At 38.1% G+C, this 14,622-nt stretch overlaps 1 protein-coding gene across 11 annotated transcripts in view; it reads right to left on the bottom strand.

The window, feature by feature from the left end:
• LOC115211107 (calmodulin-regulated spectrin-associated protein 2) overlaps positions 1-14,622 on the bottom strand; it is a 179,297-nt gene that overhangs the window by 51,021 nt on the left and 113,654 nt on the right. For 10 of the 11 annotated variants that reach the window (XM_036502353.1, XM_036502356.1, XM_036502351.1 and 7 more), the window contains exons 9-12: positions 13,847-13,973; positions 12,267-12,322; positions 8,700-10,785; positions 7,139-7,557 (exon numbers count right to left, since the gene is read on the bottom strand). In XM_036502353.1, coding sequence (XP_036358246.1) covers positions 7,139-7,557; positions 8,700-10,785; positions 12,267-12,322; positions 13,847-13,973 — 2,688 coding nt within the window. The remainder of the gene's footprint in view (positions 1-7,138; positions 7,558-8,699; positions 10,786-12,266; positions 12,323-13,846; positions 13,974-14,622) is intronic. The other variant, XM_036502361.1, reaches the window with a different exon arrangement.

Below are 14,622 nucleotides of genomic sequence, written 5' to 3'. Positions count from 1 at the left end.
TATCTATTCACATTGCTTTGGATTAATCGTGTATTATCTCATAGCTTTGAGGTGTCAGTGAGGCGAATGTGTGTTCATTGAATGGCACTGCAGGGTAGGTTTTTGTTTTTTGTTTTGTTCCTTCTCGAGCCATGCTTGGCTCATAAGGGCCAGTTTCCCGGTTTCCTGGCGTATAGGTTCCCCACCTGGATGGGACGCCAGTCCATTGCAGGTGAGCTGCAAGATGCAGGAAGAAAGAGTGGGAGAAAGTTGTGGCGAAAGAATCAGCAGAAGTTCGCCATTACCTTCTGCCGGAGCTGCGTGGAGCTTAAGTGTTTCGCTCATAAACACACACATCGCCCGGTCTGAGATTCGAACCGGCGATCCCTCGACCGCGAGTCCGCTGCTCTAACCACTAAGCCATGTGCCTCCACAACTGCAGGGTAGGTGTGAGAGGCTGGATATGGTTGGACTGAACATAAAAGAAGAAGAATATTTGGGCTGGATATGGTCAGTTTATATGCTAAATGGTTCAGCTGGAGTGATTCCAGCTTGACCATCTTTGATCCTGCTGCCGTTGAACAACCAGCAGCACTGACCGGACACTAAACAACAACAACAACAATTATAGAGAGAGACCTTCTGCTCATTTATTGTTGAGTGTGGAGTGTGCATGTGTATCACTCGTGAGTAAATATTGCATGTGTGCACACGTGAGTGTTGTATGTCTGTGCACAAGAGTGGCATTTGTGCATGTGATGCATGCATGTGATTGCACAGTGCAGGTGATGATGCTTGGTGTTCATTGTGACAGGGTCAAAAGTGACCCTCACCTCAAGATGGAACCTTCTTTAGAAAAACCTTCTAAAGTACACAACGTAAAAACAGTCTTCAACTACCAAATCAGGTCTGCCCTCCAACCATACCCTTCCCTACTCCAGACAATATTTACATATCAAATGGAGTGCAAGGGGTTAGAGGTTACGATTTGACCAACAAGTGACCAAATACAAAATTCAACCTCTTTTCTACAACAAATTTTGTCACACAATTTCAAAGCCTGTCAGAGATACTGCTATATCTTTCGGGTACGCCGGGTGTCAGTCTCTCCCTAGCTGGAGTAAAAGCGCCAGGTATTCAGGGAGAATTAATTACCATTAATAGGGTCTGTCATCCTATAGAGTTGCAACAGCATCAAAAACCAATCACGCTTAATCAACACCATCTTGAGAAATCTAAGCTGGTTTAATTTGGCAGAAATCTTCATAATGTTTCTTTAAAACAGCTCAACTGAGTCGCATGCATTAGCATTAAGAGATTAAGTCAGCATGAGGGTTAATAAATTCATGCAAGCAAACAGATTATGTTGAACTGATAACAATAACAATAGCCTTATAGATTGGAGTTTTCCATTTCCTTCCAGAGTTAAAATATTTGGTAAGAACACAAAATCAGCAAATATTTCTTTAAAAAAATTTTTATAAAAAATAGGTATTTTCACTGAAATAAAAAAAAAAAAACTGACCAAAAGAATGATGGATTATCTTGATTAATTAATAATATTTTAAAATAATATCCATCTTGAAATACTAATGCTATTAGTGAAGAATATAATTCCACCATTCTCTTTTTAATGGAGCTTTCACAAGATCATAGAATAAATTTACAGGTTGAAATTCTGTAACATACACAAAATTAGAGAGTGACGTGTGATTAAAAAGGAAAAGGAGAGAATAAAACAATGAAGCCAGTTTCAGGACCAAAATTGATGTTGGTGGAAAGTCTGGCATTTCTGAAGCTTGAAGAGACAAAGAAGAAAAATAGAAGAGATACGTTATTATCAATTATGTTGTAAGAAACGAGAGAAAAAAGGGAAAAAGAAAGAGAGGTTAGAAATATCAGAGAAATTCTACAAATTCATAAGGTTAATCTTTGTTCAAGAATGGATTTCGGTGGAAAACATTAGAAATCTAAGCTGATGGCAACAAACTCTCTTGAGGTTGTGTCTTTTTGGAATTTTGAGGTTTCACTGCTGTCAAGATTTTTGAATCTTCTATCGAAACAGCTTTTCGTCCGCAAGTTGAGATCAAGCTTCATCAGAATCGGAACAGGCTTTAAGTGAGTATATTCCTTTCTGTTAGGATTTACGAAACAGAGCTTCCAGTATAAGAGAAAACTGGAAAGAAACAGAAGACTTACAAAAACAAAGCAAATTAAAAATATGAAAAAGAGAAAAAAAAAAAAAAAAGAACCAAAGAATTTCAAAAGCTTCATATTTCTCCATCTACAACAATAAAATATGTACATGATAAAATAGCAACGTGCTGACATGGAAATAGAGGCGAGACTAAAGTAATTATAGCAATGAGAACAGCCAACTAACTCTTTTGCAATTGCGTTTGTGTTGTTTACTGCAGAAAAAAAATAGAAACCACACGGAAAAAAAAACAGTGCTTCCCACCAAGAGGAGAGGATCAAGCAAATAGCAGAAACAAACAAAAAAAAGCAATGGTGAGATGTGTGCCAGGCCATTATTAGTTACAGTAACCTGGCTCCAAAACTCAACAGTGAACGGTTAGATGGTTTATCCAAATCTCACGAGACCAAAGTCTTAGAGATGGAAATAACACAAGAAAAACTGGAAATCAACAAAATTGTCAGCTGAGCAAAAGAAGCAATTAGAACAGAGGCTTGAAAAATTATCTTTGAATTTTGGACATTGGTTTTAGTGAGGGGAGGGTTAAAGAAAAAAAATATATATATATATATATATATATATATGTGTGTATAGTAAAAAAAAATTCTTTAAATTTCCAACATCAGAGATTGAAAAATATACTTTGAGAAAAAAAAAAAATACATCCTTTTTAATGAACGTAACTAGACTAGTAATATTAGATTCAAATTTTGGCACAAGGCCAGCAATTACAAGATAGGGGTGAAGTCAATTACATCAACCCCAATGCATAACTGGTACTTCTTTTATCAATCCTGAAAGGATGAAAGACCAAGTTGAACTTGGCAGAATTTGAGCTGAGAACATAAAAACGGACGGAAATGCTGCTAAGTATTTTCCCCAGCACGCTGACAATTTCTGCCAGCTCACTGCCTGAACTAGATCAATAATATTGATTACCACCTGAACTAGATCAATAATATTGACTGTTAACATTCCACTATGATGTATCCTTGCATGTTATAATAAGAGATAACCGAAAGGGTGGACATCAAGAAGAAATAGGTTTGATTAAATCTACCCTAGTGGCATTTGGGTTGTATTCATTTAATTGACATCCCAGAAGAATGAAGGGCAAAATCAGTCCTAGTAAGATTTGAACTCAGAATGTAGATAGGAACTTAGAGGCATTTGCACCCACTTCCAATAATAAAAGTTTTGTAACCATAAAACTGAGAAAATGAAAGAACACAATCTCAGATGTTAAGCCTCACAAAGGGGATTTGCTGTACTGGGGAAGACACATTGAGCTAAGTAAACTCAGGGTCTCCCTCTCTCAGCTGGGAAGTTTTTGTCTTGCAAGTTATTTGGTGACCCTCTAAGCGTCATGTAAAAAGCACCAGTGCTGGTGCCACATAAAAAAACCATCCCGTACACTTTGTAAAGTAGTCAGAGTTAGGAAGGGCTTCCAGCCACAGAAACCATACCAAAACAGACTAATAGGCCCTGGTGCTACTCCTGGCCTTGCCAGCATGGAAAACAGATCTTAGATGCTGATAATGATGATGAAAACATCTCAACCTTTTGAAGGAAATATACAACTATAAAACACTGAGATATTCAAACTAGTGCCCTCATTTTGGTTGTTCTAATAACAGTATTTAGGAAGACTTTGAAAAATCTATCCTTGTGCATTTAATAAAAGGTTCAATTCCAAATTCTCCGAATTTACCGATTACAACAGACATCTGAAGAAAGCTAGAAGGTACCACAGCTGAAATGTTGAGACTGTAAAAACCAAGATGAGCACAATAGTCTGGATGTATCAATGCGTAATAATAACAATCCTTTCTGCTATAGGCACACGGGGCCTGAAATTTGGGGTCGGGGGGGGACTAGTCGATTATATTGACCACAGTACTTAACTCAAACTTGTTTTATCAACTCCGAAAGGATGAAAGGCAAAGCCGACCTCAGCAGAATTTGAACTCAGAACGTAAAAATGGACAAAATGTCGCTAAGCATTTTGCCCAGCATGCTAACGATTCTGCCAGCTCACCATTTTTTTTTTATTATCAGCATCATTATTATAATAATAATAATAATAATAATTTCAGCACAAGGCCAGCATTTTGGAGGAGAGGGTACATTGATTACATTGTTCTAAGTGCTCAACGGGAAGGATGAACAGCAAAGTCGACCTCAGTGGTATTTGAGCTCAGAATATAAGGACACATGAAATGCTGCTACGCATTTTGTCCCGTGTGCCAGCTCCACTGCCTTTAATAATAATGGTAATTCCCCCATCTCAAAAATCAGACAAATAAAGAAGTGTATTGTAATCTAGTAAAATCACATCACTTTGTGGCCATTCCTTAAATTCAATCATTCCATAAACTGGTTTAACAGGTTTTAGAGAATTTTTGAGAATTCTCTCAATCTGCAGCACTGTCTACAATTATAAGACAGGCTGATCGAAATGCCAAAGACAGCAAGGGAAGCAGAAGTTGGTAAACATTTTGTGTCAGTGGAATACCGTCCCTGAGTTCGATTCCAGGCAGTGACCTGAATAATAATAATAATAATAATAACATCAAAAAATACCTTAGGAATGAGAACCTAGGTTCGAAATTTCCCCAAGACACCTGATGAAGGCTGGAGGGTATATCAGCCGAAATGTTGTGTTAACAACAAACAAGATGAGGACAAATATCCGTCAAATGTAAATAATTCCTTATTTCTTAAACATAGAACTGTATTGATCGTCTTTGTTTTACTTGAACACATGTTCTTCCATGCTGACAGATATTTTAAATAAGCCTGTCGTACAGTAAATGCGGAAATATCTGCAACTGTTGAGAACAACGGTTCCGAGTCCCAAGTCTTCTTCAGTCTGCCTCTACCCAAGATAACCATTTCCTACCAGCTCATAACATTGTTCTACCTGGCAGGATTCAAACATTTATACAACACATCTATACCAAGTCATCTCTTCTACACACACACACACACACACATACACACACACAATTATCCAATCCACACTCACTTCCAACTCTCCCTCAGCAGCTTGCACTCACATGTTGCACTCATATGTACAGTAATTTAGATTAGAAATATGAGCAATGCAGAATAACTCTTAATACTATCGCGCACACACAATTTGACATGCTACATTACGGGAGAGTTCATATTTAAAATCTTCATGAAACTCATTTAACAAATGTGATAGCATGATATTCTTGTTAGACAACTGTGTAATGGCATTTATACAACATTGACTGATCAAAACTAATAGAATATATTTTAGTCAACACCAACATGAGTATATATGTGTGTGTGTGGCGTCCGTGCTAGCAGGGTGCAAAGAGCACCACATGAGTGTGATCATTGACAGAGCGGCTAACCAGCTTCTGTGCCAGTGACACTTAAAAGGCACCATTCGAGCGTGATCGTTACCAGCGTCGCCTTACTGGCACTTGAGCCCCATGCTAGTAGGGTATTAAGAGCACCATCCGAGCGTGATCGTTGCCAGAGCAGCTATCTAGCCTCTGTGCCAGTGGCACGTAAAAGGCACCATTCGAGCGTGATCATTACCAGCATCGCCTTACTGGCACTTGTGCCGGTGACATGTGTAAAAGATTCGAGCGAGGTCGTTGCCAGTACCGCCTGACTGGCACGTAAAAGGCACCCGCTACACTCTCGGAGTGGTTGGCGTTAGGAAGGGCATCCAGCTGTAGAAACTCTGCCAGATCAAGATTAGAGCATGGTGCAGCCATCTGGTTCACCAGCCCTCAGTCAAACCGTCCAACCCATGCCAGCATGGAAAGCGGACGTTAAACGATGATGATGATGATGACTGTACAAACTGATTGCTCAGACAAAGGAGGGTTTGGCAGCTTCACAGATGCATGGTGTTCTTAGTTCAATGTTTTGCCGTATCAACTCATGTGGGAAATCAGATCTACCTGGAATTTTCAGATCTTTGCGGACACTGAAGTAGTGGCCTCTATCACTTGGGGGTTAAATTCAACCAGCCAACACCAACACACACACACATATATATATATACAGCTAGAGGTTATATCAAAATTTAAAACACAGACAATTTACTTGATAGATACACAGTGACAAGCAGTTCAATACATTCTGATATCTGTTTATCAACCGTTAACAGAAAAAAAAAATATTCTCTTCAAGGCCTACTTCCTATGATTAAGCAATTAGCAAAATAAAACGATATGGCTCAGACCCTGACACCAACTGTACTGTTCTTTCATCATTGCCTAAAAATCCACAATTTTCCTATCAAAAAATTTCAGCACTGTATAAATTAATTTCTCCTTCTCCCTCACTCTCTCTCCAAAACAAATCATTAATACTTTAAAAACTAATGATCTATAAACGAACCTGTGTGTCTCTGTGTGTGTGTGTGGTGTGTGTGTGTGTGTGTGTGTGTGTGTGTGTGTCTATGAAGACGATAACTAAACACCACTTGTTGTTCCTATATTTACCTTAAAATATAAAAACCTTTAAAAAGAAAAAAAAGTCTGGTACCAGGGAAAATACAAGACTGACCTTTAAAACTACAGCATATTAGGGAACTATTGAAGTCAAATCCCTAAATGTTTTACATGTAAAAACAAATATGTTTTGTTAGTACGGACGTCGTGAAAGAACCTTTGAATAAAAGATTAGTCGGAGATGAAATTTAGGGGTCACACTGGGGAGAGAAAACGTTAATAGTTGACGAATTTCAGAAATTCTTTAAAATGGCCTGACACACATTCAGGGTAGCAATGTTGGTGAGTAATGAACAAATTTGCAACGGGTGTAAGGAAGTTGAAGCTGTAGATAACAATACAAGTGGTGATATGAGGTTATGATTAGTTGAAGAGATGCGCAGAAGGAGAGTGAAAGCTAGACTAATATATAATAGAGAGATATATATACAGGAAGTACATTGTTCAATCGTGCACAAACCTGGATAGGTTGGCTGATAAGGGGACGCCTGAGGAAAGTGAGGTTGATAAGACGTAGGAGTATGATACACTGGTGGTATCAAAGGTGGTGTGGCATAGCCTGGCTGTTGTACCACACAGCTAGGGTTAAAATGTCCAGTAGTGTCCATATGAGGGGGATATTGACCTAAGGCTATATAAGAGGGAGGTTGTTCTGAACTTCCAGCCATATGACCCCCGGGGGCCGCAGAGAAAGGAATTTGGCACTGCAAATGCAGCTCACCATGTTGAGTGGGTACAATGCCTGCGGTAGAGACATTCGGTAAAGCCCCGTGCGGTTTTGGATGCGACTTGTCCAACGTCTGACTCTTTAGCTGTTGCTGTTGCTGTAAGGAGAGCTTCATTATTTCGCCCTGCAAATCCGTCAAACTTCGGTTTAATCTGCTCAAAATAGAAAAAAATATTTCAACAAATATCAAACTCGCATTACAACTTCTTATAATCAATACTTCAATGATTGAATACCTACCTGTTGAAAGGTGTTTAAATATTAAACTAGAAAACAGTCCATGTGACATATCTGCACATCAAATTAATTCTATATATGCAAAGAAAAGTAATTTGTAAAAAAATGACCTTATTTTTAACTAAATATATTCATATTTCTTCTACGAGGGTGAGTCAAAAAGTAATGCCATTTTGTTTAGGACAGGTATAATTACCAACACAGGAACATGTATCATACATCAAAATGAAGCTGGTCCTCTGTGAATCACATCCCTACTTCTCAACATAGACACCGTTTCTCTCAATAGCAATGTTTTACCTTCGAATGAGAGCATGCATCCCTGCCCCGTAAAATTCTGTTGACTGTTCTTTGAGCCACTTCACTACAGCTTTCACTTCCTTGTCACTGGACTATCATCTCTTCGGCCCCATGAAAGAGGATTTGAGAGACAAACATTATTCCAGTGATGAGGAAGTGAAAATTGTAGTGAAGAAGTGGCTCAAAGAACAGTCTACAGAATTTTACGGGGCAGGGATACATGCTCTCATTCGAAGGTGGAACATTGCTATTGAGAGAAACGATGACTGTGTTGAGAAGTAGGGATGTGATCCACAAAGGACCAGCATCATTTTGATCCTGTGTAGGTAATTATAGCTGTCCTAAGTTGACCAAAGGCTAACCCGCAGCTAAGCACCAACAGAGCTAACAACCTCAATATCTGCATAAGGACATAAATAGACCTGTTGGTACAAACCTAGTTTTAATTACATATAAATAGATGTGGATCTATTGAATTAAATGTGGCTTCAATAAAAATGTAATAAAAAAAATAAATATCACCTTCAAAAATAGTTGTTCTTTGTGTTTTGAATATTTAAAAGAGATTAAAATACAAATTAAGAATTATTCCGTACAATATGAAAAATAAAAAAAGCTCCAATTCTATCGATAAAAATAATTGAATGTTTATGAATACAAATTAATAATTATTGATACTAAATTAAGATTTTCAATAAAATGACAAACAAATGATAGCAACTTTATGCAAGAAAATGGAACCAAAGTTTGTACAAACCTGTCCAAAGAATTATTGTAATTTCCATAATTCTCCTCTCTTTCAGCACTGTTTGTTGGATCTTGCCTTCTATCAGGACTGGCACGATTTGAAGAGCTATCTCTTATACCTGGTTGCACAGCAACGACAGGCTGGGGCCTAACAACAGCAGCTTCATGTGCTATAGAGTCTTGTCTCAGAGAGATTGGGTCATGATGAACTGTATCTGGCCTAACTGGGAATGATTCATGATGTACAGCATCACGCTGATGAGCCTCTTGTCGAATAGGGAGGGCTTCGTGCCGAATTGGAAGGGCTTCGTGCCGAATTGGAAGGGCTTCGTGCCGAATTGGAAGGGCTTCGTGCCGTAGTGGAACTGCTTCATGTCTGACAGGCTCTTGTCGTATAGGGACAGCCTCATGTCTCACGGGTTCCTGACGTATAGGGACCGCTTCATGCCTGACTGGTTCCTGTCTCATCGGGACAGCCTCGTGTCTCATGGGCTCCTGGCGTATAGGGACAGCCTCATGCCTCACTGGCTCCTGACGTATAGGAACAGCCTCATGCCTGACCGGTTCCCGTCTGAAAGGTTCGTGAAGTGGTGAGCTGGAAGCTTGCCTGACTGATTGTTCATTTACTTCAGATTCATAAGAATCATTTGCATTTGTCTTGGTTCCTGCAGATTCGTTTAACCATTTCTTGCGTGCATTTTCAATGGTACGTTGGATCTCTTCCCGTGAAAAGGGTTTATGAGAAGGTCGCTGGGAAACAAAATGTGAAGAATCTTCACCAGTAATGTTCTCACCACTAGAATTCTGTCTCATATAGCGCCGTATATTTGCAGGAATTCCACCTGAAACCTGCCCGTTCTTATCAATTCCAGCAGATGATTGACTTGCTACCATATGTAGAAAGGCCTCTTTGCCAACTTGGTGTCTTATTTTGGTTTGTTGCCGTTCTAAATCAAATTTCTTTTGTTCAATCTGTTTTCTCCTTTCTTCTAGTTTCATACGAATATTCACCTGGTCAGACTGTGAGTGTTGACCCTCTGATGGACTTTCTGGTGTTGTGACATGCGAACGTCGAGAATTTTGCTGCCAGGTTATTTGATGGGCCTTGTTGCTTTTCTCTTCATCCTTTTTCTGGAATGGATCTTTAAGTGGAACCTTGCTCGGGGAATCAGGTTCTTGACCCCTTTGCATATAAACTAAAGACGTTAAAGGGCCGCTCATGTCTCGCATCTTTTTGATCTGAGCAAAGTTTGTGGTTTTGGATTTATCAAGAATCTCCTCCATGATGGGACCAGAGTTGAAAAGGGGCTTCATTAAGGGATCTTTCAACTTCATAGAGTCTGTAAGTATGAATGTATCTTTCGGATCTTTTGATTCTTTAGCTTTATGGTCACGGTGAATTTTCTGAGACTCGTGATCAGAGAAGTCACCGGAACTCCGATTACTCGCAATGCTGCCCTCTCTGGAAAAACACCGCCGAAGTTCGATTTCATCGGTCTGGGTCAATGGAACAACTGGTAAACCTTCCTGGCGAGCACTGTTCACACTTGAAGGTCTGTCGGGCAGAGTGAAACTTTGGTCAACGCCAAATTGTCTCAATGAGTCATCTGGATTGCTGGCCCCAGAGCTATGCCGACTACGAGGAAATGTAGCCGACTGTTCAGTGGGCATAGAGCTTCTCTTAAAGAGCTGTTGTAGACTTGACTCTTCTCTGCTGATGTCACCACCATATTGATCAGTAGGATCCAATATCATTGGTTCTTCCAGTATCCGAGACGTCTGCTTCCCATGCGAGCCACCACGACATGGGGAACTCATTTTGATATTATGTTGGTCACCTCTCTCAGCCTCTTTGCTATGGTTGAAGTTTTTCTCTTTGGCTGGTTTCAGCCGAGCAGGTAACAGAGGGTCTGAAGATGGTCCCTGAGAGGCAACCCAGTTATCTACATCAGGCTTTGGATTGTAAGCCATGTTACCGACGCCATCAGCATTTGAGTACGCCAGCAGAGCAGGAGAACAATCCAGCTGGTCTTGCCAGGAGGGGTGTGATCTCACTTTAGAAGCTCTGCCAGGAATTGTGTAATGTGGTTCTTCAACTGGAACAGAAAATAAAATTGGTATTAGAATCGAAAGAACAATTTGGACATTTTTGTAATTGGTTCTTTTAAACTAATTTCCAATAATTTACTGCCAAAACATTCAACAATATCCAAAATTTTATTCAAATAGCTTTGGTTATTTCCTGTTTAACCCTTTAGCTTTCAGATTATTCTGTCAAATGTAATTAGCTTAATTATTCTCATTGCTTTTAATTAATCTTGCATTATCTTATAGCTTCATGATTTTGACGCTGTGATTGTATATTTCTAGAATGACATTGTAGGGGTAGGTTTGGGGGTAGGGCTGGAACTGGCCAGTGCGAGCCTAAAATAGGTAGAATATTTAGGCCTGATATGACTAGTTTAACCCTTTTGTTAGCGTATTTATTTTGAGATGCTCTGTATTTCTTTCAATTACTTTAAATATAACAAAAAATTCAGTAAAATAACTTCGTTATCATTAAGCTAGTGTTAGCAACATAAATTGTGACTAAGGTTTGGTGGAAGATTTCAATTCAAAAATTATGAAAACAAGGCATTTGTAATCAGAGCCAGAGACAGTTTCAGCCAGGTTGGTAACAAAAGGGTTAAGAATTGTTTCTCTATTATATATTTTAACCCTTTTGTTACCATATTTCTGTTGAGATGTTCTGTGTTTCTTTCAATTATTTTAACTATAACAAAGAATTTAGTAAAATAACTTAGTTATCATCAAGTTAGTGTTAGGAACATAAATTTTGACTAAGGATTGGTGGAATATTTTAATTCAAAACTTATGAAAACAAGACATTTTACCACAGAGCAAGAGCTGGTTTTGGCCGGGTTAGTAACAAAAGGGTTAAATGTAAGAAGGTTAAAGTAGTGGTTTTACAAAATGAATTGGAGAAAGAAAGGGGGAATGGATTAAGACTTCAGAAAAGGGCTGAAGAAGTGACAAAAGACAACAGATTCTGTTGTATCGTATATCTGGTCTACCCTTCAAAGTCAATCGCTATTAAACAGTTCAATAACAACAACTACAGTATCTACACTTAGTACTATATAACCGTCAAAGTTTGTATCATTTGAACAAGTTTAATGTTTGTTAAATTAATTACATTTTAAAAAAGAAAATGCAATTATTTTATTACAAAACTATAACTTGTTCCTTTTATATTTCCTGTGATTGATGTTATTTTACAAATCTGTATATTAAATACCCTTTCATAAACCAAAGGGGCTCTAGATGTGAGTTTGTAGGCCCAAGATGCTGCAATTTGTAAGTGTTTTGGAACCACAGGATTAAAATCAAATTTTTTTTTACACATATATTGCAATAATTTGATAATATTCAGAAAATGAAATTTCTTCCCATTTCTTAGAGATTTTTGGAAAATTATTTCGTATCTTGTGAGGGAAAATAAGTCTTTTTTTTCAACAAAGTATTGCTAAAAAATGTTAACATTACTAAAGAAACATTTGAAAATATATATTCTTACCATCTTTTTGTGAATACCGTTTTGATAACAATGGTTCTCGAGTTAGAGGAGCAGAACTACAAAAGAGGAGAGATTAATATTAATATTTTTCCACAAATCTTTTATATCAAGATTCTAAACACAGACAAGAGAGGGCCTACAGTCAAGGGTCAATATTGGACTAGAACAGTTTTTATCAAAAGCAAATGCATGAAAGACAAAAATCATCCTTGAGGAGTTCTGAACTTAGAACCAACTAAAGAATAGTGCTTAAAATATCCTATTATTGTATTTTTATAATTAGATACTAGCAAGTGCACCCATCCTTTGGATGGTTTAAGTTGCTTTGGTGGTATCTTTTTCACCAAATAACTGAAGTAGCGAGAAGGTTTATGAGTAGCACGGCAATCTATATTTCCGATTAACCTAGGAACAGAAAACCAAATTGAAGGCTGGTTATTGTGGAGGTCGTTGCACTTTTAATGATCATAGAACATATAAGTTTGCAAAGTAGAGCTACTGAAGTGTTTTGGGAGTAGATTACGGATAATGACTACAAAATATAGTTGTTTTACATGAAAGTGAAATTTCTTGTCAGAAACAGCCTCGTAAATGGTGTAAGGAAATTGAAGGAAGACGGTGACACTTCCCCTCTGTGAGTTTATTTTTTCAACAGCTAAGGGAGCTATTTTTTCAGAGAGATAACCTAACAAAAGCCCCTTTATTCTGCCTTCCCACACAGCCTGTGCATAAACAGCAAATGCCGCATACAGTTAAATGGCATGGAGCTTTCTGAAAGATATGTATAGCTTTCGCTAGTGGAAGCAAAACCCTTATTTAAAGGTTGATTCTTTGGGACGAATCATATGGGATTGTTTAAAAAGGGCTAGAACAACAATGATAAGATGTATTTGAAACAATGGACAACTGTCGAAATATCATCATGGATGGGTAAATAAGAATCCTTAAAGTGAAACAATGGTATCAAAGGTAAACAAAGGTATCAACAATCAGAAGAGAGGGAAGGGAACATCACCTTTCAAGTAACTCAGAATACGTAAAAGTAAGCTTGCCTAAGTTTAATGCAGCTTAAATATGGAAATTAAGAAAGTTTGGTACTGGATATTCATCATGTACAGTGTTCCTAGTCAATTGAATTACTGCCGGATGTGGACAGCGGAAATAAATAGACAAAATCCTTTCATTTTTATAAAGAGATTTAAAAAGTATAGAAAACCCTACATACAAAAAAACCATGTCCATTTACGTGCGACCTCTGGGCAAAATGTTATAGTGCATGACCATTCTTGGGGCATAAGTAATGTGTGCGTAAAGTTTGGTGAAAATCGGTTGAGAATTATGGAAATGTATGCATTAGTAATTATACACACACATACTGCGATTTATATGTACTAGACTAGATTATTAGGAATTGTATGGAAAATATTCTTAAAATATTTTGTATCTCATAGAAATATAACCAGTTTATTGCACATAAAACATTAACATCAAAATCTTCCATATGACCCCCTAAGGCTCATATGCACCGGGGTTCAGAACTGATTGAGACAATATTTCAAAGTTAAAAATGGTATACTTACATTGAGTTGGAAGTATCTTGGGAGATAGAACTAACATCGTAAGTTTGGAAACTCTTCTTAGTGACATTACTAATTGGTACATTAGCTACAGATTGCTGACTATATCTTCTCTCATTAGAAACACCATCTAAAATGAAAACAGAAAACTCGTTAAGCTGTTGTACATGAAGAGGCATTGTGTTGGAACCTTTTCTTTCATTCAGTATCTCACAAAGATAGAACTCCTGCAATCCAATACAGAAATGACAGACTTAGCCTCTATTTATGACCGAACCAGACTACAAAGGGCAGAACCCAATAAGCTTGTACAGAGACCAAAAAAACTTTGGGGGTGAGAGAAGAGCCCATTACTCATAGACTGTTGCAATAAGATACACCATCATCATCATTTAATGTCCAATTTTCCATTCATGCATGGGTCAGACAGAATTTGTTGAAGCAGATTTTTATAGTTGGGTGCCTTCCCTGCTGCCGACCCTCACCTGTTTTCAAGTGAAGTCATTTCCCCATGACCAGATACATTTTTTTTTACATGGAAGACAGGAAATAAACAACATTGCTTGTGTTATGATGATGATCATCATCATCATTTACAACCATCGCTTGCTGTCAAATACACACACCCATATATACATATAATAGGTCTCTTTCAGTATCTCTGCATCAAAGCCATTAACAAGGCTTTGGCTGGCCCAGAGCTACAGTAGATGGCACCTGGACATGGTGCCACACAGTGGAACTGAACACGTGACCACGTGGTTGGGGAGCAAGTTTCT

This window comes from Octopus sinensis, linkage group LG4, assembly GCF_006345805.1.
Source record: "Octopus sinensis linkage group LG4, ASM634580v1, whole genome shotgun sequence".
Classification (NCBI taxonomy): Eukaryota; Metazoa; Mollusca; class Cephalopoda; order Octopoda; family Octopodidae; genus Octopus; species Octopus sinensis.
This window is presented reverse-complemented; position numbering and strand designations above follow the sequence as displayed.